The following is a 25,030-nucleotide window of genomic DNA, read 5'->3' on the forward strand; positions in this document are numbered from 1 at the left end:
GAAGAGGAGATTGAAGGCTCTGATGTGCAAGAATGAGAATACTTTGAAAGAGCAGAAGGGAGATGAGATTTGTACATAAGCCACCTCCGAGTAAAACTGGGATGGACGGCCGTGTGAAGTGGGTGAGTCTTCCACCATGCGCTCACATGGCCTTGAAAGATCAGCTACCTACCGCAAGGACAATGTGAACTTTACCCTAAGGATGATATTCCATTAAGAGTGGAAGGGTGTGACATGGCAGAAATGGTTTGAGAAGGTATGGCTACTGAGGAAGGTGGTCCAGGAACTCAAGGCTAGTGATAGCTAATCTAGATCTTTGTGGGTCTTGCCATAAAAGCAGCTGAAGGTCCCTTCTGAAGAGGGGATACTGTTTCCCAGTGAGGCAGAAAGACTAGCCTCCACCAAGAAGCCTGCCTATGAAGAGAGTCGCTAGAAAGATGTTACGGAAATACAGGTGTGTGTGTGTGTGTAGTGTGTGTGTGTGTGTGTGTGTGTGTGTATGTAGTGCGCGGGCGCACGTGCGTGTGTGTATTGCTGAGCACCAACAAGTAGTCTATCTTTCTTTCTCCCTGGAAATGTCCCTAGCTCTGTCTTATATAATGTATGTGTGAGAGGAATTGCAAACTGTGGGAGCTGGAACAGATTTCCGCTACCTTTGCCCAACCTCCTAATTTTAGTTGGGGCAAAAGAAAGGCAGAGAAATATAAGAATTGGTGTCTGCTCAGGCAGAGTCAGACGGCGACTGCTCTCCTGTCCGCCTTTGCGTACATCTTTCTACGTGTGTAGTTTGGTTATACACACCTACTGCTGAGTATAGATCTTTCTTGTGTTTGCTAACAGCAGAGATTTCTTGGGTGAAAAACCTCTAATTTAGAAAATGATCTGTCTTAAACACCTTGTAGCCCATCGTTCAAATCGCACAGACTTCAATAATCTTAGAAACAAAACAAACCCCAAGAGAGACAGGAAGCGCAGCAGCCCTTAAATTCCTACAGCGCACTTGCTTTCACCCTTGGGGTCTGAACCTGTCGAAGCCCCTTTCTGGGCGAGCCCCTCTTCTCCTCATTTTGGGAACCCACAGCACAGCACGGGAAACCCACAGCATGAGGCGCTCAGGTCCTCGCTTCTGCCTCAGGGATGCTCTCAGCCTTCGGCTTCACTGACGATCCTGTGATCTGGTTCAATCTAATTAACAGCTGTTTAGGGAGCACCTTTAAGCTTTTGGAAGGCACCAAGCGAGGATCTGGATGAGGGCGTTCATGGGTGAAGATGTCCCAACACTCTGCTCGAGAAGGAGAAGCTGGCGCTCAAATCTAACCACCTCCCTAATTCACATGATTAACGAATTCCCCTCGGGGTTCCTACTAATAGTGCTACAGATACATCCCCCCAAAGGTCTCCCCACGTTTGGAGGTTATTGCTTGGCGCAGCTCTGATGCTGCAAGGAGGTGACGGAAAAAATGCTGCCTTGGGCATCTGTCATCAGTGGACGGGACCAAGCCGTGCCCAGCAGCTCACCAGCCACTGCCAGGGAGAATAGCTCCTGGGTCCGGGTCCGTTTCCCTTGTGCGCTAACCAGGGCGCGGCAAGCAGGCTTGCCTCTGAGTTTCCCCCGACACTCTCCTTTCCTAATGGCCAGTGTTCGTTCCCAGCGTCCCAAGCCCCGCGGGACTTCCCCTCTCTCCCCCTAATGCGGTCCATTGCCTGCAGGCAGAGTTCAAGTTCAGCCTCTGCTTTTGCTCTGGATTTAGAAAAAGGAGAGGGGGTGGGAGAATAGGAGGGAGCCGGCTGGTCGGGCGAGGCCGAGGGGGAGGCGGAGTGAGGTGGCCTCTGATTGGTTGGGGAGGGGGAGTGGAGGCACGGAGTTTCCCACAATGCCCCGGTGCGGTGCAGCCGCGGATGGATGCTGCGGGAAGGGGCTGCCATTTGCTGCCCCTGCCAGCGGCGCGCGGACCTGTCCGCGCTCCCGCCGCCTCCAGCGCCCTCAGCTCGCCCGGCCTCTGCAGCGGCACCTCCTCGGCTTCCTCCGCGGCCGCCGGAGCGGTCGCCATGAACCCCAGCTCCTCGGCGGGAGAGGAGAGAGGGGCGACGGGCGGCAGCAGCAGCAGCGGAAGCGGCGCCGGGAGCTGCTGCCTGGGCGCCGAAGGCGGCGCTGACCCGCGGAGCGCAGGGGCTGCGGCGGCTGCTGCCCTGGAGGAGCCCGCGGCCGCCGGACAGAAGGAGAAGGAAGAGGCGCTAGAGGAGAAGCTGAGGGACTTAACTTTCCGGAAGCAGGTCTCTTACAGGTAGGCGCGGAGCTAGTGAGACAGGTGCCGCCCAGGGCGGGGGACGCTTGCTCTTGCTCCAGAGAGGCACACTTCTGAGGAGTTGGGGTTCTCTCATATTCTCTCTCTCTCTCTCTCTCTCTCTCTCTCTCTCTCGCTCTCTCGCTCTCTCGCTCTCTCGCTCTCTCGCTCTCTCCTTCTCTAACTCTTGGTCTTTGCCTCTCCCTCTTTCTTTCTGGCTTTGGATGTTTGCCTGTCTCTCCCCTCCTCTCTCCTGGAGATATGTTGTTCTCATCCTTTAATTCTGGGTTGAAGGGAAGAATCGCCCCAAGCTTCTTTCTGCAACACCCAGGGAGGGGTGCATTTGTAGCAGAAGAGAGCACTAAGGTCAGAACAAGATCAAAACCACATCTGTGAGTGTATGGGGCGCAGACCCAGACATGCCCAGTTTAAAGAAAAGTCGCCAAAGTTGCCCCTAGGTTAGTGTCATTTCCAGCCCTCCTCCTGCCTTGCAGAGTTCACTGGGTGAGCCTTGGGCACTAACTGGATTGCTGAGATCTGCTCTGACAGGCAGGAGAGAACAAGCTATATAGAAGAGACATCCTTATGGGAGTTCTTTCTTGTCTCGAAATCCTTTTTTAAGGACTAGTGAGTTGTGGGTCTCTTCTTGTTAGGTACGTCAGTGGGTGTTGGCATTTTGGGCACCCGTGCTCTCTCCCTCTATCAGTGTGTTCAGAAGACGACGTGGGCAGCCTACTCCCAGGCTATGGGTGAGGGTGAGAAGAGATCGTGCTGGACCTGAGTGTGGATTTGTTTGTGACACACGGACAGTGTAGGATGACTATCTACCCAGTTATGTTTAAAGAAGCCCAAACTGTGTCAGGATCCAAACCAAAGAGAAGATTTAATAGGTCCCCTACACTCCTCTCCCATTCCCAGGCAAGAGGGAAGGTGCTGAGACTACCCTCACTGGTGATGTTTAGAAGTTGAGGCAATAACCAAGTGTAGATTTTTATGAAGGGTTGCATTTGCTGGGTCTCAGAGAAATACTTGAAAAGGGGTCAGTGAAAGCATCTCTGTAGCCTTCCTCCTTTTGGGGTTAGCAGTCCCTTCTGGAAAAGCCATCTAAAGTATTAAGCCTGTCACACCATGTGCTGTTATGTAAGCGAAAGCAGATGACACAGGTGTGTGGGTTGCGAGGGTGTGCTCTGTTTATGGGGGCAGGTGTGTGAATCATTGGGATCCCCACAGGCCTTGCCTGGACTGGAGGCCCTGTCATCAGGGCAGGTGCTCTGGGTCTGAATGCCGGCTTCTGCTGGTTCCTAAAGGTTCCCCATAGCCAGGTGGCTGCTGCTGCACCCGTGGCTTGCGTTTTGTTCTCTTTGCGCAGAGGGAGTTTCCCACCTGAATTGTTCTCTTAGTTACTCACACAGTTCAGATCCAAATGGATCTTTCTTTTTATATTTTCAGTTTCTAAAAATAGGCAGGTGGTGGGGAGTGGGGGTAGCTCTAGGGAGGTATGCTAGGACACAGGCAGTTCTACTTATGATGGTGTCTGTCTGGCTCTTAGGGGAACCGGGACTATCTTCAGCCTAATTTAGGAGCTGTAAGTTGAGGGGGTGTTATTATGTGAAAATACATTGTGGGTCTGGGCTTCTGGGCTAAGAGAGACTCCTGGGTCATTGGTATTCTAGAGACTCCTCATTGGGCAGGGCTGCGAAGCCAGAATTTGCAAGGGAAATCACTTCTGCTTGCCTCTTGGCAAGGGTCATTCATTCCATCTGAGCCTCTCTCCTGGAAAAGCACACTGTTGGGGCTGCAGCTTTCTGGGTGGCATGGTCCCACAGGCACGTGGAAGCACGTACACACAACACACACACACACACACACACACACACACACACACACACACACACACGGACACAGCAGCATTTTGCAAGACAGAAATAGTGCATGGTACAGGCCTGCCTTGAAACCCCGAGTGGTGGGGTTTATTTCTTGGATACTGTTCCTCTCCAAATGAAGTCTCATAGTTTCCAAGGCAGTGACACTTGGCGCACACACACAGCACCGCAGGTGGCAGGTCAGACAGCTTACTATCCCCAGGTGTACAGCTGCCACTCTTTGTGGGTGAGGATGGCTGTCTCACTCCTCAGGCAATGTTTACAAACCAGCACCTGAGAGCGGTTGTCTCAAAGGTTCAATAATTGACCCCTGAACTCATAAACTGCCCAGCCAAACCAACCCAGACAGTGTCAAAGGCAAGAAGGGCAGGGAGTGGTGATCTCACCTGGCATGTGTTCATCCTGGGTAACCTCTGTGTTTTGGTCACTGCTGTTTATTTTTAGAGTCATAGCAAATGGTCTACCTGTTTGCTATTGGTGACCCTTTGTGCTGGAGTCTGGGGTGAAGCTGGACCCGATGGTTCTGGTGAAAGGCTGATGAGAGATGTGTAAGGAAGGGACGATTTGGGTTGGAGTTGGATGTTGGCTCCTCAGGGGATACACCGATGCTTCCATGGATCTGATCCTGAGGATTCTGGGTGCAGCTTTGGATGGGGGCTGGTGGGAGTTAATAGAGAGGAGTCAGGAAAGGCCCAGGGAATAGGTTTGGTGCCAAGTGTGTAGACTAGGAGGCACAGCTTCCATGGGGGGGTGGGGAGTGGGTATCGTTTGAGGTGGTGAAGTGGAGCTATGCAGGCAGGTGAAGTGTCTTGAAGAGCATTTGTAAAATGAAAGTTGGTGTGAAAGAAGGGGGCTTTGGAAGTGTGTGTGTGTGTGTGTGTGTGTGTGTGTGTGTGTGTGTGTATGTGTAGGGGGGGGTCTCATCTGCTCCTCTTGTTGCTAAGGAACATATAAGCTAGAGTTTAAAAATAAATGAAGAGTGGGTGGGCATATGCAGTGACTCCTGTCTTTTTAGGAACCAGAGCCCTTTACAAAAAGCCTTTAAATAACCGTTTCTGGAGGCAGATTATTCATTTTGCTGACTTTTACTTTGTTAAGTAAAATAAACTCCTTTATATACTCCTAGATTTCCCATTATTATCTTTTCTTTGTTGGCTGTTCTTTTTTGGGGGGGGTGATTTTTTCCCCATGAGATTTTTTCCCTTTGTTTCAGAATCTGCACCCCAAGAACAAATAGTCTCTGTAGACTGTAAAGCTAAAGGTGTTAGCAGGAAATGCAAGTGATCTGGCACTTTTCTGTTAAAATTACTACTTCCTTTTTCTTTGCAAATTATGGTGCTGCAACAGATACATATATGTAAATGACTATATAATATGTAGGAACTCTTTTTTTTTTAACTGCTGTAAAATTTTAAGTCAGGAAAATGGAAAGGAACTGCTGCCTCCCAGGAAAGACTCAGGAGACAGAGAGAGCGGGGGGGGGGGGGGGGGGAGTAGCTGGTATTTATGGTGCTCTATTTGTCAGCAGTACTGTCGGAAGTATTTTAGCATATTGTATCTTTTTTGTGTGTGTACATGTGGGTAAGCATGGGTCCACACATGTGTGAATATGTATTTGTGTATGTGTGCATGAGCAGGTGCCTGTGCAAGGCTTTAAGTTAACATTGTCTTTTTTTCAATCTCTCTTCACTTTATTTATTGAGAAAGGGTCTTTCGCTGAACTCGGAGCTAGCTGATTCTGCCTAATCTAACTAGCCAGCTTGCTTTGGGGATACCTTGTCTCTCACCCCCAAGTTCTGAGATTACAGGTTGGCCACCAAACCAGCTCAGCTTTTAAGTAGATCTCAGGTATCAGATCTGAACTCCTCATGCTGGCAGGACAAGATCTGCGTCCACTGAGCCGTCTCCCCAGGCCTGTATACCACATTTTATTTGAGCTTCATGGTGGTCCCATGATATGATTATGAATATTTCTGTTTTAGAGAAATTGAACCTGAAGTATGGGGCTTAGGCTTGAGATAGATCTGACTGTAAAGGACTTTCTCTCTATAGTACATCGTTTTGGTTAGTCCCTCAAGCATCCGTGTTAGGTTGGAACTCTTTCCGTGTGTGTGTGTGTGTGTGTGTGTGTGTGTGTGTGTGTGTGCGTGCGTGTATGTTGACTTTTTATTCCATCCACAAGATGCTGTAGGTTTCCTGCTATTTCTTTTCCTTTTCTTTTCTTTCTTTTCTTTTCTTTTCTTTAGACAGGGTCTCTGCATGCCTCTGGCTGTCCTGGAATTCACTATGTATACTCTGAAGATCAGGCTGGTCTCGAACTCACATAGACTTACCTGCCTCTTTCTCCTGAGTGCTGGGGTTAAAGGCATGGACCACAATGCTCAGCTATCCCTGCTCTTTCTTTTGGGCTACATTCTTTGGGCTCTTTGGGCTCTTTGCCAAACAGCTCAAAACATTAGAATTGTGAAAATTTCATCTTCCCCTGGAATCTGTTTTATTGTTATTTTGTGCGAATGTCTTCTGTCTTCTGGCCTCTGGCCTCTACGCCTAGTGCCTTCAGAGACCGCCCCCCCCCCCCCACTATTTCAGACCTGGAAATGAATATACATCCATAATCTTCAGCAAAATTGCTTGGTTCTGCTTCTGAGAACAAAACCACCTCCGAGACACCTGCTATCTCTATGAAGACACCCATGTTAGAAGTCTATGCACTTTTAAAATAATTTCTGCAGGTGCTGTGTAGGTGCAGTGAGGTAGAGTGCAAAGCTGCCGCCTTTCCTCTTTGGGCAACACACAGTGAAAGAGAAAGCACGAGCTTGCTTGTGAGGAGGCCTTGGCAGTTACCATAATGTGTGAAATGTCTGTGCAGGAGCTTCGCTTTCTTCACTTGAAAGTCATGGTGCTCACACTTGTCCTTTCCCACAGGAAGTCAGGAAGTTTCTAGCATAATACAGAAGCAATAGTAAGGAATTTGGAACTGCTTAGCATAGATAACTGGTGGAAAGAGGGTCTCCTACCTCTTGCTTTGATGACAACAATGAGAGTATAGGTGTCCTTTGGTGCTTGCGGCTGACTGGTTCCAGGACCACTGTGCAGTAAAACAGCATCACATTTGCATATAACCCACTTGCACCTTTTCATAAACTTTTAATCATCTTTATTACTTAAAAGTACCCAACACAATGTTAATGGAATCTAAATAGCTGTCAGATACCATTAATAACACCATGCTATGTTCGGTCCAGAAATAATTAGTTCTCCCCTCCAAATATTTTCAACCCATGGCTAGCTGAGGCTATCGTGGCAGAACTCGCGGACACAGAGGGCTCACTGTCTTCTTGTGTTGTGCTCTGTTCCCCCAAAACAAGATTGTATTATTAGAGGGCAACCGAGGAGCTGGAAGCTAAACAGGCTAGCATGGCTGGCATGGGCACAGCTTTCCCTTGCTCTGGAGTTAGTAGCATACAGGGAACGTTGTCTTTTCTGGAATATCAGCGTGTGGCATTCTTTACAAAGCCAGTTTTAAACATCTGTGCTCTGCTTCATCCATTCGGTAGATGACGGCTTCGGGATGAGATGGAAACACTGCCTCTAATTTAATGTCTGCTTTCAATCCTCATTGAGGTACCACTAAGTAAGCGTTGGCTTCCTCATGAGGGACATATACCAGGTGAGATTTCAGATTAACTGTTGTCCAGAGCACGTCTGCTGAGACTGATCAACAAGAAGATAGGTTTGATTTGATTTTTTTTCTTTTGCATAGGAGCGTTCTTCTGAGCCCCGTGGAGTTGGGGGCGGGAGAAGTGGGATAGCGCTTTACTGATGTTCAACTCTGTTGTGGCAACAGTGATATTGCCTCATGGGGCCAAATTAAATTAGAGGAGAGCTAGCTCTTTCCAACAGTCTACTTTCTAAGCTGAGCAAATGAGGACTCCCAGGGAGTGCCAGCCTGGTCGTGGACCTCTCTGGTCTCCTGGCTGGGATCGTGGGTACTTGTTTTCTCTGTCACACCCAAGGCGTACTTGGAGTCAAGACCCCAGTGAGAACAGAGGCATCTGGTGAAACCACAGTACCTTCCCCTGCTTGGGTTCGCACTGGTCGCACTGGCTCTGTGGAGAGTGATTATTTCTTCCGAGTGCCTTATCCTGTAGAAGTTGCTGTGCCCATTCTTTTGATGGATGCCAGAAGATGGAAGTCATTCGCACAAAATAACAGTAAAACGGATACCCGGGGAAGATGAAGTTTGCACAATTCTAATCGTTTGAGCTGGCTGGAACATATTACCCACTGCAGCAAACCAGGATAATGTGAAAGATTAAAGAAATAAAATACCAAGCTATCTCTGACCACAGTGCTCTCCTAGTGCCGCTCCAGCTTGTGCGCCAGCCAACTCCTCATAAGATGGGAGCTCCAAGGGCCCACGTTGAGGTGGTTCTCACGTGGGTCCCTTCAGATAACTTTCTTAGGACTCAGTTGTGATTTGGGAGTTGTGATCTGGGAATTAAGTTAGATCTTGAACCTGTCGTCTTCCAGATGGTGGTAGACAAATTATATATCCTCTTTGAGGCTCAACATAGACATCTGTAAAATGGGGTCATGGTAGAATCAGCCTTTGGAGGCTTAGAGATGAAGGGAGTTACATTATGTGAAAACTTCAGTTGGGTTAGTGGCCCCGAAGAATCTTGTTCTTCTTGATTGGTAGGTAAAAGATAAATATTTGCTGAATGAACAACTTAATCATCAACTTTAAATAATTGGCTACTCTTGCCTCTTTTGGGTCCGCTGTAAATTCTGTTTTCCTGTCTTCTGCCTTTCTCTCGTGTACACTCTGCTCAGCAGGCCAGAGCAGTGCTTTCCTCTCAGAGTACCTGCTCCAGTCATCTAGCCAGCTGCCGGAGGCCTGAGGAGGGCGGCAGAAGCTCTTCCTTACCCATCTATTTGCAGCTTGTCAGAGAAAAGGCTTTAATTTGCCTTCTGAGCAGCACTAATTAGCTCTCTGGTTCTCTTTCTGTGGGTCTCACTCCTTCCAAGGGGCAGCATTGATTTTCTTCCCAGGGAGTTTTCTGTCCACGTTTCCTTCTGTGAGTAGAACTTTTAACCCAGCATTCCTGGGGTCTGTCCTGACTACCGTCCACTCTTTCTGACCATTCTAGCAACCTAGGCTCTGTGTTACCTCATGAGTCTGTTCTAACTCCATCTGAATGACATGTGTGCTTGTGAGTGTGTGCACGTGTGTATGTGTGTGTGTGTGTGTGTGTGTGTGTGTGCACGCGTGCATGCCTGTATGTGTGAGGCTATTTGAAGAATTCTTTAGCTCACTCTGTGACTCTGAGCTTTCGCTTTGTTTATATAACTTCCTTAGTTACAAGAGGAGAGGATGGCTGGTGAGTTCCCCAACATCTCCAAAGACTACCCCAAAGAGGAGTAGTCTGGATCCAGCTTGGATTATTCTAGAGAAAAGCCTGTCATCATGTCAGCTGTATGCACACTGGCTGAAGGAGGTAGCCTTCACGGCAAAAGCCATAGGGAAAGGTCTTTGCAGGTAAACGATCTCTTCCTAGTCCCGAGTTTTGTGAACTTTGAAATGGAGCAAGCACCATTGTTCAAAAGGAATGTCGCAGTTCTTGCATCAAACCTCCATGAGATTTGCTCAAGTGGAGACTTGCTTTTACATTTTTAGAATCACAAATAACCTTCTGGAAAGGACTGTTTGTGGTGTTGCCACATGCGCACTTTGGCGTTTCTTGAGTGTGGGGAAGCACTCAGAGTTTAAATAGTGGCATCCTCCTCACCCTTTGAATGGTGCTTAGGAGCTGAGCTTCTGAGCCTTACCACTTAGGTCCACACAGTCACGTCTGCCTGCTCATCGGGTGCTCTTCTGCACGTCCCTTAAGGCCTCTCTGTGCCTCAGTTTCTCTGCCTGTAAACTGTTCAGTATGGAGGTACTCACCTTGTAGGAATATTTCTAGTTTAAGTGATGTAATGCAGTTCTGGTCCTCACAAAGCTAATGCGAAAGTGCTGTTATCTGGAAGCCCAGTGGCAGAGCACAAGAATTGGTTACCATTCTTCAAAACAACTGAACATCTGTCCTATGTCATGACTGACAGTAAAATGATTCAGATAATATGAACATGAAGTAGACGGATCTATATTAAGATTTGAAAACCTATGGCTTTTGGCATTTGTGGCAATATAGAATTTCTGCTTCTGGAATGGATTGGAAAATAGTTCATTCTTACCAGGCAGTGAAAAAGGATTCTGCTGCTTAGAGGTCTGGAGACAGGAGCAGGCAGAAGGCAGAGAGTAGAGAAGCCAGGTGGCATCTGTATGGAAGGAGTCAGGGTGCAGTGACCCAGGCTCCTGGCTGGCCATCTGAGAGCAGGAATGACAGGGAGAGCTGGGTGTCAGCAGTGGCAGGGCTCTGCAGTTTCAGGAGTATGTGCTCCGATAAAGACAGAGCTGTCGCCTGTGATTGCAGGACATGGAACATTCCTCTCCCGCCTTGTCCTGGTGATGTCCTCTTTATAGACACAGACAATGGCTGACTGTCCTCTCCTGACAGTCCGATAGTGAAAAGCAAAGCTTCACTACTCTGGATTATTTCAGAAATGGGAGACTCAACCTTCTGGGATGTTCTGTCAGTGAGCTCAATGAGGCCAAAGAAGAGAATTTATGTTTAAAGAAATTAAGATGGTTTTATTGTTGAATAATTTATTTTCCCCAAGAGACAAAAATAAGGCAGATGGCCACTTTAGTATATTTAGTATAGAGAAGGTAGATTCCTTAAAGGGACTAATATTTATTAAAGTGTGTGTGTGTGTGTGTGTGTGTGTGTGTGTGTGTGTGTGTGTGTGTGATGTCAGATCTCTGGAAAACTTATTATTTTTTGCATGTTTGTGTCTATGGGTGTTCACATATGAGTGTGTGCACCTGTGTGTGTGCCAGTGCATGCTCACATGTATGTACAAGGCTTTGATGACAGGCATCTCTCTTGCTGGGTCTCCACTGTGCACAGTGAGGCATTGCCTTCTTACTTGAACCTGGGGCTCATTGATGCAGCTAGTCCAGCCAGCTCTATCTAGGAGTCTGTCTCTCCCTCCTGAGCAGCTGCCATGTCTACCTGGCATTTACATACGCACCAGGAAACTGAACTCAAGTCCTCGTCGTTGCACAGCAAGTGTTTATTGACGGAACCGTCTTCCTAACCTCCTATAAAATTCATTTCTACTCAAAAACCTTGAAGGCAGATAAGAAGATAAGAAGAGCTTTGCATGAACTTGTGCGGCAGCAGTTAAAAAGGAGTTTCATGAGGAAAAACTTCTGGAACATTTCTCAGGCCAAAGGACTAGAGATTTAATCACTGTATGTGACAAGTTTGGAGGCGAGACACTCAGATGGAGAGCATTCCCTGTAGAGGGTTTTGATGGAAACGCTTGATTAAAAATAGACTCCCTCTTTTAAATTGACCCCTTGTCCTTGTAGAGACTGAGCTATGACATGCTCTTGCCTCTCTCTACTTGAAATGCTATCCCTAGCATTGAAGGAAGGAGAGAACCGTGGAGGCCATCAGAGTCACCTGCGCCTGCTGTACAAAGCACTGTAGCCCACATGGCTTGTAGATGGCATAGCGCTGGAGTCTCAAGTCTGAAACCCGGTGCCTGGGTGGTCCGGTTCTGGGGAGGGGTTTCCTCTGGGTTGCCTTCAGCTATGACCTTGCTGTGTTCCCACATGGCCAAGAGAGGAGAGGGCCAGAAGTGGGGTGGAGGGGGTGTGTGCTTCTTCCTAGAAGGCTGCCAATCTCATTGATGATAGGGTGTCACTTTTCCCCTCCCAGATACTCTACCTCCTGCCATTTATTCCTTCAGGGCTTAGGATTTCAGTATGGGAGGAAGATGCTAGGCCTCCATGGAAAAACTAGGGAGGACTTTTATGTATGTGTGTTGTGGGCCTGGAATGACACAGGTATGGCTGTGTGGGGTTTTTTGTTTTGTTTTGTTTTGTTTTGTTTTGAGGGGTAAGGGATAAGCACAGACATTTAGCCCACACCACCAGCACACCTTACATTCTTTCACAGAGCCTTGGGAAGTCGCAAGCACTCCTAATTTTGTCATCCCCATGGGTCTCTGAACCCAGGCAGCAAAGGCAACCCATGTACTTTTAAGCTCTCTGTGAAGTGCAGGGCCAGGCTTCTCCGATCAGACACCTCCCCACCTGTCAATATTAACCAACCCCAGTTATCAGTCTTTTACTCGGGAGCTGCTAACCGTTCGGTGTACAGCGTTTTGCTTAACTTGTCATTGGGAAAGAACCATTACTACGTCAGTTGCGTTGATGAGGACGGCAAAGTTTGTAGTGTCAGCATTTTTTCCACGGTCTCACACACACAGCTAGGTGAGTGGCACGTTGTGTTTCTCTTCACGTACTTCTCGCTGCTTCTCAGCATCGGTGTGCAAAGAGTCATTTTCTCACAATTTAGTGTTTTATTAGACCAACCGCCCCAGGGCAGTGTGTGTGACATGAATTTCAGCAGGCCTAGATAGGCCTCGTCCAGACTTGGAGAAAGACCTTACCCAGGGGCCATCGACATGTTTGTCTTGTACCCAGCATAAGACTAGGTGGACACCTGCTGCTTGCATGCCCTTTAAAACAAGGTGACCTCTCCGATCCATGGCCTGGGGAAGGTAAATTAGCTTCCTGAGACTCAGAAATGATATCGGCCATCCAAACCTGGCACTGGTTCTTTTACATTCTACCTGCAGGACAAGACCCCATGATTTGCAGTTAGATTGGAACTTTAAGGAAGGTGGGCAATGGTCATGAGCTAGGGTCCAGTAAAGAAGTTAGGGTCAGGGGTTGGGGATTTAGCTTAGTGGTAGAGTATTTGCCCAGCAAGCGCAAGGCCCTGGGTCCTCAGCTCTGGGGGGAAAGAAGTTAGGACTAATGAATATATGAGTGTGTTTCGGGGCTGGACGGGTAATCACCACTGTTCAATGGTTAAAATTATATATCCTTGAAAGAGGTGGGCCTTTCACTTTCAACCAGTGATCTGCCCAGGCTGCAAGTGTTTGCCTTCGTTTTCCCACAAGCATGTTTTCCAGAGTTTCTACTGTGTTCATGTGTGCACTTAGAGACACCTAGAAGGTTCCAAAGCAGCACATCAAAAAACCTGAGTCATTTTCACATTTGAAGAAAAACCTTCAGAGTGTCTTGGGAAAATAAATCTCTAGTTCGAAAATAAATGTTGAAGCTATTTAAAGATTAAAACAGAAGCTTTCTATGAGCCAGTACGAGACTACTTACAGCAGAATCCAAGGGATTTTCTCTTAAGACCAATTTCTGGAGATTTCTTTAACTGTTAATACCAACTAAATTTAGGTTACTTAATAATAATAAAAATGTGTGTGCTGCATCAAGGCTTAGCGTTTCTAAGCCCCTTTCACTTCAGTGATCTCATTTTAACTGCAAAACAATCCCAGGCACCCTGTGTTGTTTCCACAGTCAGTATATACTGAAGGAAGCAAAGCTGTGGCAGCTCGATGACCTTCCTTACGCGCCTCCGGTGAGGGGCACTGCCAGAGCCGCGCTGGGTCTCGGGTCCCACCTTCTCTTTACCTCAGGCACTGTTTCCTCAAGTGACTCTACAGAAGGATTGCTAGTGACACCACCTTCTTGTCGACTGTGTCTCCTTGAATCTCTCCACTAGTGCTCACACTGGCCGGAGACGGATCCGTGACCAGCTGGCTCACACCAAATCCATATAGCATGGACAGCAAAGATGACCTCATCGACGCCCCATTATCCGTTCCTCATCTGTCTAATACAACTCTTACGAGGAAAGGGGAGGAAGTGCGAAGGAGTGGGGAGAGAGAGGGAGATAGTTGGGCTCTTCCTTTGCATTAGTTGCTAAGCAGCAGCCATTTCATTGTGAGGGAGCTCCAGTTCAAGTAATGACATAGGTTTTCCAAGAATAGCATGTCATTTTTATAGCAGCTGCATTTCAGGTCTCCACAGAGCACATGCTCTGGCGGCTCAGTGACTTTAGGGGAAGAAATAACCACCTTGACTTTTTTGCTTTGTGGAACGCATGGGGGAAAACTCAATCTAGCTAGCTGATCGCCTAATTACCAGACTTCCACCTCCTGCACTTGGTGAACGGTTGGCAGTAGGAACAGCGTTGAGGATCTGGAGTTCTCTCCAGAAAAGAGAGCTGAAATGCAGGCATGTTGAAGCCGCATTTCGTATCTCAACGGGATACACTGATAGTTTAGAATCCTAGGTTGTGTGGGGTCACTTGGTCTAGAACAGAATTTGGTTGCCATGAAAGGGGTGGGTTTGTGGCTCTAATTTCATTGTGTTGTACGAGACTGCCCCCATCTATCCTGAGAGAAAACACTCTTAATGGAGTAGTTGGGATGTTTAGAAACTGCCTCTAACTTCCAAGAAGTTGCCCTCCCATCTAAGGTGGAGTAGCTCTTCCAGGAATTAGAAGCAGTGTCTGGAAACGGTAATACGTGGAGGGATTCGCAAATGGGAAAGGGTTAGTCCCATCTCGCCAGCCACTGATGGCCCTCTCAGATGTCTCTGTGTGCTTCATAACCGTTACTTGAAATAGTTGTGGGGAGGCAGCTCTGGTCACAGGAACTCATTGTCTCTGAGACGGAAATCAAGTCAGGCGGTGCTGATGAGGAGATCGGTGACTCCCACCTGGTACCGAACCCCCCAGGAAGACAGAGCCAGGTGTCTGTCAGGAGAAGCATCTGCCCTTGGCACCTCTCAGAGCTGTACTAGTAGCATCAACTGAGTCCTACTGTGTGCTCAGTTAAGGCATTTTACCACGTAGCACCTACATATTATTTCAGTTAATTCTTAAAGCATCTTTATGGGGGAGACACTTCTACAGCCCATTGCTGTATAGAACAGGAAACCGAGGCACAAGATAGTGAAATAACACTTAAGGCCATCAAGCTGGGATCTGAATCCCAGAACATCCCAGCTAGTGTAGTGCCCTTAGGCACGGCTCTCTTCCTTATGCCTGGATACATGTAGAAATGTAGAATTCTGATCTGTCTTTAGGGGATTACCCCTGTTCTGTTGTACACTGCATTGCTTGTGGGGTTGTGTATTAAGGTGCCTGGCCCTCAGCAGGAGTAGGGATGAGATCCTTGGTAGCCATTGGGTGGTGGGGTAGGAAAGGCTTACTCTTACCATGGATACCACCTAGGGCACACCTAAGACTTGTGCTTGGGCAGCCAGGACTCGCCTGCCCATTTGTCTGTTTCTACCAGCAATGGGTTAGGGGGACAATTCCTGTTTCTCCTCAACCTTTCTTCTATCTCCAGCACACATCACTAGCCCTGCTCTTGATTTCCTGGTTGCCTACATTAATGACAGTTGTGTTTTCTTGCTTGCAACTAAAAAAATTAAAAGGAAAAACAAATAAATGTATTGACTGTGGCCTTTCTGTGTTTTCTGATGAGTGTCTTTCATGCCAGAGAACGGTTGTTAGCGATATAACCTGTGCCATTGGTCGGGTCTGATTGTTAGAGATTTTTTTCATTATAGGAACAACAAATGTATTTTGTAATGGAATATATAATGGAAATTAGCTATTTCTCTCCGTTAAAAGTTTTATTTTACTTTAAATTAATTGGTATGTAAACGCGCCTATGTACTTGTGGATGCAGGTGCCCATGGAGGCCAGAAGAGGGCGCTGAATCCAGCTCGCTAAGCCAGTCCTAGGTGGGTCACCATTATGGGTACTGAGAACCGAACTGAGGTCCCCTGAAAGAGCAGTATGCACTCTTGCTGCTTAGTTACTTCTCTATCCTTTTTGCCTTCATAAAAAAAAAAAATATTTTCTTACTAATCAATAAGAAAAATTTTCATCAGTTGTCTTTATATTTCAAGTTGAACAAACTGAGTATTACTGGGGGGAGGGAGGGACATAATTGATTTCAAGTCAAAGAGCTAATACTAGCTGGGCTTAGTTCCAAGTCACCTGCACTCCCCATTTACCCCACCCTGTACTGCTTACGCTTGTTTGCCAAGCCGCTCCTTTGGTTTTTAGCTATGGGGATTATGTTTTCCGTGTTGGCAGGCACTGCAGATAACTCTCCTCCCTGTTTCTATATAGTATGTCTTCACATGTTTAAAGTGCGAGCCCATGTGTCTCTGTAGCCCTCCTTTCTCTAGACCAGATCATCTTCATTTTTATCCTGTTGTATCTATCTTCACTCCTGTAGTTGGCTCTGATTTGACGATGTGTCATCAAGTCCATGGTTTTCTTCATAACAATGGAGAACTGAACTAAGGACGTGGTCAAACCAAGGCTACCACCGGCGTCTATAAAGTGTTTGTTCATGTTGGAAGTGGACACATTCACACCACTACCGTGCTGCTTCTGAACCCAGTCAGCCCCAGAGCAGGAGTGGAGCTTGTGGTGAGGAACCTTCAGGGTTTTCCTCTCATCGGATGCTCCTGCCCTTGGTGGGCCCCTGTGTGACACAGCCTGAATTGTTAAGTACTTGGTTCCTCAGCACAGCCCCCAGGCTGTAGCTATAGATTAGCATGGGTGCAGGACAGTTGCTGTAAAACCCCACTGGAGAGCACGTCACCGGATCACAAACTCAGCCACCTGCTAGTGCGTTTCCCAAGTTTTGCTTAAGGCTGCAGCGATTTGACTTGCTATTTCAGTGTGGCTAAATGTTTGCTTGACTTGACAAGCTTTCTATGTACGTCAAACACCAAACGCTTCTAGAATGTTTGAGATCCGTCCCTCTGCTTACCTGGTCCTCTCTCCCCATCTTCTCACTCTCTACTCTCCTTAAGAAGAAAGGGCATTTCTTATTTCTGTTATCTCTATTTCTCAGACTATGGCTGTCACTATCCTGTCACTGTCCTGTTAAGGGGTAGGGGCTCCAGGAGCCTCAATTTCACTCTTCTGAGGGTCCCTTTAACTCCTTGAGAAGTGGAGCTCACTCACCTCTGGAGAAGCTTCTTTTAGTTACAGTGGTTCTTAACCTGAAGGCTGCGATCCCTTTGGCAAACATCTAGCTCCAAAAATATTTGCATTACTATTCATAACAGTAGCAAGATTACAGCTATAAAATAACAACAAAAATAATTTTATGGTGTGCGCGGCGGGGGGGGGCTCACTACTCATGAGGAATTGTATTAAGGGGTCATAGCATTAGGAAGGGTGAGAACCACTGTTTTAGTCAGTTGACACTAAACTGGTAAAGAAAGCTAACTGTACTGGGCTAAACTTATGATTGGTGACTGTGGTGTTTTGAATGAGAAATGCTCCCCCTTAGGGTCAGGATTTTAAATACTTGACTCCCAGTTGTTGGAGCTGTTTTGGAGGTGGTACAGTCTTCTTGAGGAAGTACATCACTGGGACCTCACTTCCTGTTGCATGTTGTCTCTCTATCTGTCTGTCTCCCTATCTGTCTCCCTTTCTCATCTCTCCCCTCCCCATCTCATTCATGTTGAAGAAGTGTTCTCTCAGCTTCCTGATCTGGCTTGCAACCGTCTTGCCTCTTATCTGTGGAACCCTAGGCCAAAATAAACCCTTCTTTTGTTAAGATACCTAGGCGTGACCAGTTGTCACAACAACTGAGAAGTCACCATTGTAATGGGAAAAATGACTGTGCTTTGCCTTGAGCGTAGCGTTTTACCGTTTTAGCACTAGGACTGTGCTGTCCCATACAGAAGCCATGGGTCTCCTCTGCCTTTTGAAACCGATTAAAATCAACTAAATGCAATACCCAGTTCTTGGTCATACCAGCTACACACAGTGTGCTTAGCAGCCAACGTGCACAAGTAGTTCCCATACCACGTGGCACATCGTTGTTTTCACTGTAGAGTTCAGCTGAATACTGGTGGTTTGAGGGACCCACTAAGACACTAATAGATTGTAAGTGCAGAAACCTCTAGCCAGTCATCCTTGAATGTACCTTGAGCAGCAAAGATTTTTGAACTAGTTCTCTAGCTAAGACGTCATATTTTGGGGAGGTAAGTAGGAAGGAGAAGTCATTCTAGGTTATGGAGAAAGTCATTCTAAGTGTTTCCCATCATGCCTTCTGCCACGTGTTCCTTCCCTTTAAACTGTGGTGGTGACTCACTTCCCAAAGGATGGGGTCAAGGGGTCTGCCTTCTCATCTCCCACTTCACTGAACACCTGGAGCTCTAGGCATAAGCGACCCTGATTGGGAGGCCTGGAAACTTTACTCTCTGAGGTAGCTCAAGCATGTGACAATTGCTGTTGGGATGGTGTGAAAGATGAACGTCCATTAGGAGGTTCTTGGAATTCAAGCAAGACCATGGTCTGAGATGGAAGCCTAAACGTGGATTCTGGACGTGCAGCCTCAGTCTGTGTCAGTCACAGAGACTGCTTGTTTTGCTGGTCTGCTGTGTGCTTGTTATTAGTTTCATTGCTCTTCACAAATGCTTAGTCTAAATTCCATGCATGAGAGTCTATGTGTGGACTTAAACGCTTAGTGTGGCTCACCTGGTGCCTGGAGAGAAGACTCCAGGGTACTCTGTGAAGGGCTGCAGGGACAGAGCAAAAGCCCCAGGAAAAATCTCTCTTTCTCTCTCTCCCTCTCTCCCTCTTCTGTCTGTGTGTCTGTCTGTCTGTCTCTACCTGTATGATGTCTCTGTGTCTCTGTCTCTGTCTCTCCCTGTATGTCACTGTGTCTCTGTCTCTCTGTCTCTGTCTTTATCTCTCTCTCTCTCTCTTTCTCTCTCTCTCTCTCTCTCTCTCTGTGTGTGTGTGTGTGTGTGTGTGTGTGTGTGTGTGTGTGTGTGTATTCTCTGGTGCTTTGAACTGCCAATACTGCACACAGGGGTGTTCTAAAAATAACCTCAGTAATGCGCAGCCTTCACTGAAGGGAGCTGGATAATTTGTGAGGATGATGAGTAATGGCGAAGGAGAAAAGCTTTAAAAGATGAGAAATGAAAGACATGGATTTCAGTGGTCTCTCAGGCTCCCCCCATGTACCGAGTGCCTCCTTTGAAGCCTTGATATTGAAAATGGGAAAAAGTACTTACGATGAAAGAATCTCTGTGAGAACCATTGGGTTTTTTCCCTTACCTGTGTTTTATGGCATGAGCAGTCCCTTAGATAAAAGCTTAGCTGCTTTATAGGAATAGCCATGAGGTGCTCAGGTGCTACATATGCAGTGCTTAGTAGGAATGCAAAGTTGGATGGCATATGACTTATTCTCAAGATTTATAAGTTATGAGGGAAGCACATGACAGTGTACTGGATGCCCACTCTCTGTCACACTGCTGGTTTATGCTGACTGATAGAAATATAAGAAAAGCTCTGGAACCAACAATTTACGGTTCAGTGAGAAAAAGAGGCAAGGCATTGAGCTGCCATTATAATAACGTTGGACCATAAACACCAAGAAAGGGAGATGCAGGGGACAATGTGGAGGGGCTCAGAGGACATGTGTCTGTTTCAGACCCAAGCCTCAGGAGCTGGGCATGGGTACATGTGCCTTGAGGGAGGAAGAGGACATGGCTAAGCCAATGAGAGTCCAGTAACTCGTTCACATCACTGACGCAATGGAGAAAACCTATCCTAGGTTCTAAACGGCAAGGTAGAAACAATCTTTTGAAACAAAGTCCACTGACTTCTAACTTCTTCTGAAGATCTCTCAAAATAGATCCTTTGATTTTTTTTTTTTTAACCTAGAAATCCACACACAAAAGGATCTTCGCCAGGAGTCCTAGCTCCTTTCTCCTTGTTAGACATCAGAGGCTCACACAAAGGTAAACAGCAGGCACAAAGTGACGCGCGTGCTCTTGTTTGAGTTTCATGGACACAGAAGAGGGGGAAAGTTAGTTCTGTCTGCGAGAAGTTTTCTTGGGCCACTGGCTTTGAAGAGTTGATATGAATTCATCAGGAAGCAGTTGGACCACTGGGAACAGAGTAAGGAATCACTGCGGGCACTGAAGGTGGCCCAGAGATGGGGATACAAAGTACATCAGCATAGCAGTGCGAGCTGAGACTGGCTTTGCTTTGAGCAGGCAGTGGGAAGTAAGGCAGGCAAGGCACGAGAGGCCTGGAATGTCATCAGAGCTGTAGCTGACAGAATGCCGCAGAAAAGTAACACTCCTCCCTCCAAACGAGGGCGAGCTGTTGCTCTCCCTGAAGCTGTTACTGGTTCCCTTGCTTCTGGAACCACTGTTACTGCTGCAGAACTCACGTGTGCAGCGGCCATGTCTCCAGACTCATCCCTGAACACTCCACTGTGCACAGAGCTTTCCTCTTGACCCCCAGGCCAGGAAGAGGGAAGGAAATCCTCATCTGTGTCGTGGCCAGGAGCGGAGAGCAAGGCACTCTCACGCTTCGAAGGCGATAGGTGGGGCAAATCCACTCTTTGATAAGGATTTGAGAAAGATGAACAGTGACAATGTGACTCGCCCTCCGTCACAGGGACCTCTAGTCACATACTAACTGGTGTGTTCTGATTCGATGCCATTCATTCATTTTTCAGCACAGCTACGTTGCCTCAAGTTCTAAAAAAAAAGCTAAACACGTGGAGAAATTGGGAAGCAGCTATGCTGCTGGCCAAGGACTTCAGTCTAAAATGGTTGGGATAAAGTCTCAAGTTGTGGATTGTTTTTTTCTTTTAATTGTGAGACAGTTAGTCCCCCATCCCTGATTCTAAGGCCTGGAGACTACTAAACAAATTAATGGGAGAAACGTGTGTTCTGAATGGATGAAGAAATAGTAACCAAGTAGCTTAAACACGTTCACTGTGAGCCATGTGCACTGGCACACACCTGTAATCCCAGCACTTGGGGAGGCAGAGGCAGGCGGATCTCTGTGAGTTCAAGGCCAGCCTGGTCTACAATGCAGGTCCAGGGCAGCCAAGGCCACACAGAGAAATCTTGTCTTGAAAAATATAAAACAAACAAACAAACAAACGAAAACAAAAGAATGAAAAAAAAAAAAGAATGAAAAAAAACCCTAAAACTATTAAAACCCCAAAAACGATGTCCACTGTTGAGGTGGTGGTGGTGTTGCCTAATGTCGTTACATGAATGAAGATCGACTGGGCCAGTTCGTAGAAATGCAGATACTGTTTCAGAGCGGAGAGCTCTGCACCCATCTGCAGGCTGTACATGCTTTCCAGACCTAATTTTTAGCAAACGGACGTCAGCACCGTGGGGGAGCCAGTGTGACGGATTCTTTCTGCTGGATTTCATGGCTGTTCCTGAGGGACTCGGACGACGCCCAGCACGATCTCTGCATCACTACATCACATTGCCTCATCTGAGAGCTGGCTTACTCCCTGCATCTTAGAAAACCATCATTTTCTCATATAAATGGAAAATAGGGAAAAGTAGGTAGAATAAAGAGTAATGTTGAGATCAAAGTAATATTAGCATGCAGGTAAAAAAAAAAAAAATCAAATCTTGGTTTAAGGCCATCCAAAAAGGTGAACAGTTTGCCTCCCTAGGCTCATGAGCCTTGCCTGCTGCAAAGACACATCCTGCCAATGAGCTTCAGAATTAAGGAGAGGAAACTAGTTTTTTAACTAGTTGATAATTTAGATGCAAGCAGTCTTAATAAAGCTGGTTTTGCTTTATGGCAGCTCAGAGGTAGAGTCCTTACTTGGCATGCACAAAGCCTTTGGTTTCATCTCCCGTACTGGGGGAAAAAAGAAAAAAACAAAACTGCTTTTAGGGACTCACATTTCTCTCTGATAGTCTATTTAAGATGTCTATTCCTCATTCTCTAGCCAAAGGGGTAAATATACTTGGAAAAGAAGTCTACCGATGCGCCTCTGGTTCTTGTAGGTTACAAATCACTACGGTCTCCTACCAAGTGTGAATGTGTTGTGCGGGTGCATGAGTGTGTTCACGGGGCATCACTTTCTCCATCTGAGACCCTTCTCTGATGAGGGAGCTCGTGTGAAGCCTACTGTCCAGGATGGTTGCTGGGACTGGCGGAAAAAAAAGTGAGCACGTGAGAAAGTGTCTACCCAATGTCAACGCTCCGTGCGACGTCAGTGCAGGCCATCTGCCTCTGAGCTTCCTGAAGATGCTACACTTCTCAAGGCTGTCTGGACCATAGGTTTGCTACTGGTACGTATCATTTTATGGCTGCGCATCTGTGTGTCATTCTTCAGTTTGAAAGTATAATATTTTATATTTATTTACTAAAAAAATGTAACAAAATGTAATAAAAGTAACAAACGAGCAAAGCTTAATATACAAGTCAGAATGAGAGGGTTTGTAGCACTCCTTTTCCACATCTCTGCCATTTCTGTTTCTACAAAGCTTTGAAGGTGTATGTGCTGGTTAGTTTTTGCCAGCTTGATGCAAACTGGGAAGAGGGAAGTTCTTCAGATTGGCCTGTGGGCACTGTGTGTGGGGCATTTTCTTGATGAAGGATTGAAGTGAAAGGGCCCCGCCTACTGTGGGCAGTGCCACTCCTGGGCAGGTGGTCCTGGGTGGTGTAAGGAAGCAAGCTGAGCCAGCTGTGAGAAGTAAGCCAGGAAGGAAGCAGAATTCTTGTGTGGTGTCTGCTTCCGTTACTGACTCCCGGTACACTTGGAAGTTTGCTTTAGTTCTGGCCTCCGCTCTTCTCCATGGTTGGTCACTGTTTTATCACAGCAACAGAAGCCCAATTAGGACAATTTCATTTTGTGCGGATTCTACCTTATTTATATTTATGTGTAATATTCCGCTAAGTGCCATTGTGTAATTTTTCTTGGTAATTGTTTTTTGAAGTGAGCTTCATAGTACTTACTCCGCTTATTTAATATGTTCATGTATAATTTTGTTTAAATCACTAATAAATGTCCATATTACTAAGAATATTTGCATCTCCGTAACTAAGACTATGAAAGCTTCCTATTTTTGAACTATTGGCCTCATTTTAAAAGCTATCTTATGAACACTTATTCCTAATAATTTTATAGCATTTAAATTTTATTCTAATTAATTAATTATGTTTTGAGACAGGAGCTTGCTGGCTTAGCTTGCAAATTGTGTGTCACTGTGCCCTGCAAAGCCCTAACAGGACCCTGAATCTTCCCTATGCAGTCACGTGCTACTATTTTCCTTTTAGACATCTCTTCCGCTTCTCTTTATTATCTTGCCCTTTCTGGACTGTGTTTACACTTCCCTCATACTTTCCCATTATCCTAACTTCCCATTTTACTTCCTTGGTGTCTCTCTGTCTCTTTCTCTGTCTCTGTCTCTGTCTCTCTCTCTCTCTTTCTCTTTCTCCTGTCTCTCTCTCTCTTGCTTCTTCTTTTTGCATTTTAATATTTTTTTGTTTATGTCTTTTTTGGGGAGCACACAATTTTTATAGCATGAACAGCATCCTAAATTAATTTTCCTCTTTCCAAGGAATGTTTATAATATTTCTAGATGACTGCGTTGTAAATGTTTCCCAGGATGTGAAGCACCCCAAAGCAGCTTTTTCGGGGTGAGCACACAGGATGAGACACTTAAGGACACTTTCATGTCTGGGAGTATCTTGTTGTTCCCACCTTCCCTCTTGACTGAGAACTTTTAGGATGTGATTGTAGACAAGAAATAGACTTCCAAAGCTTAGAGCGCAACGTCTGGTGTCATTCTGACTCCCATGAACTCTGCTTTTCTTCCTTCCTGTTTTTTAAGAACATATTTTCTATTTAGAACATTTGGAATTCATGTGTCACACTATGGATACAAATATTCATTATGTCTGGGATTTTTTTTTAGACTCTTTCAAATGGAATGTTTTACCTCCAGGGAATTTTGCTATCATCTCTTGGGGGTTGGAGGGAGAATTTTTTCCCTTTTATCAGTTGTTTCTGTTATTTGTATTTTATATTCTGTAACTAGTGCACCTGCCAACTTATTCCTCTAATTTTCTATTCATGTGTCTTTATTCTTATTCTGCTTCCTGGGGACAGGGGTGATTTCCTCTCTATTTTGCTTCCTTTTAGTAGATTTTGAATGTTTTTGTTTTATTTAATTTTTGTTCTTTGAGTTTTTTTTTTTGAGACAGGGTTTCTCTGTGTAGCCTTGGGTGTATTGGAACTCACCTTGTAGACCAGGTTGGTCTCAGACTCATAGGGATCCGCCTGCCTCTGTCCCCCACCACAGTGCTAGTCTTAAAGGCGTGAGCCACCGCCACCTGGCATTTTGGTTGTATTTTTAATTCCTAAACATCTTACACTTCGCCCCCCTGGGGTCTCTACCTTGCCTACATTTGGTTTACTTGGAAGCATACAAAGATTTTGTTGTCTCTTGTACCTCCATACCTCCCATTTTCTCCCTTCTTTTCACATTGTCCTTTGGCCCCTTGTGGTGAGGGAGAGTTCCTGGAGGCGGTCAGGGTAAAGGTCTTTGTCCAGCTCTCCGTGGCCAATCCAGACTTTGATTTATTCTTGTTTTCTACAGTAAGGACGATAGAAAGTTAACATATTCATGAGCTTCCTTAGAATTTTTTTTTTTTTTGAATAGAAAAGTAATGTTTTTAGCATGTTTTTCTTTTAAAGGACTTGGAAGCGTTTCATAGGCCTTTTCATCTTTCTAGAGCTTCTTTCTGTGACCAGGGAGGAAGAGAGAGAGAGAGAGAGAGAGAGAGAGAGAGAGAGAGAGAGAGAGAGAGAGAGAGAGAGAGAGAGATCACTTTGCATCAGTTGTGCAGGGAAGGCATCCACGTAGAAGCAGCACCATGATTTATGGTGGATTCAGAAGCAGAGTTTGGTTGCATTCGGGCCTCAGCGTTTATTTGTACCTGTCAGCTAGTTTCACAGCCATTTGATTCTCAGCACCTGGTAAGCTTGAGCAACGAGTGGCAGAGCATGTGCTGTCCCGGTTTTCTGAGAGGCCCTGAGACT

General features: G+C 46.3%; 1 protein-coding gene across 2 annotated transcripts in view; it reads left to right on the plus strand.

Annotated features, from left to right (window-relative positions):
- The first annotated feature begins 1,885 nt into the window (after positions 1-1,885).
- The window catches only part of Dgki (diacylglycerol kinase iota), a 438,758-nt gene continuing 415,613 nt past the window's right edge, over positions 1,886-25,030 (plus strand). For both annotated transcript variants that reach the window (XM_051151727.1, XM_051151728.1), the window contains exon 1: positions 1,886-2,285. In XM_051151727.1, the coding sequence (XP_051007684.1) occupies positions 1,900-2,285 (386 nt within the window). In that variant the 5' untranslated portion in view covers positions 1,886-1,899. The remainder of the gene's footprint in view (positions 2,286-25,030) is intronic.

Source organism: Acomys russatus, chromosome 10 (genome assembly GCF_903995435.1).
Source record: "Acomys russatus chromosome 10, mAcoRus1.1, whole genome shotgun sequence".
In the NCBI taxonomy this organism is placed as follows: domain Eukaryota; kingdom Metazoa; phylum Chordata; class Mammalia; order Rodentia; family Muridae; genus Acomys; species Acomys russatus.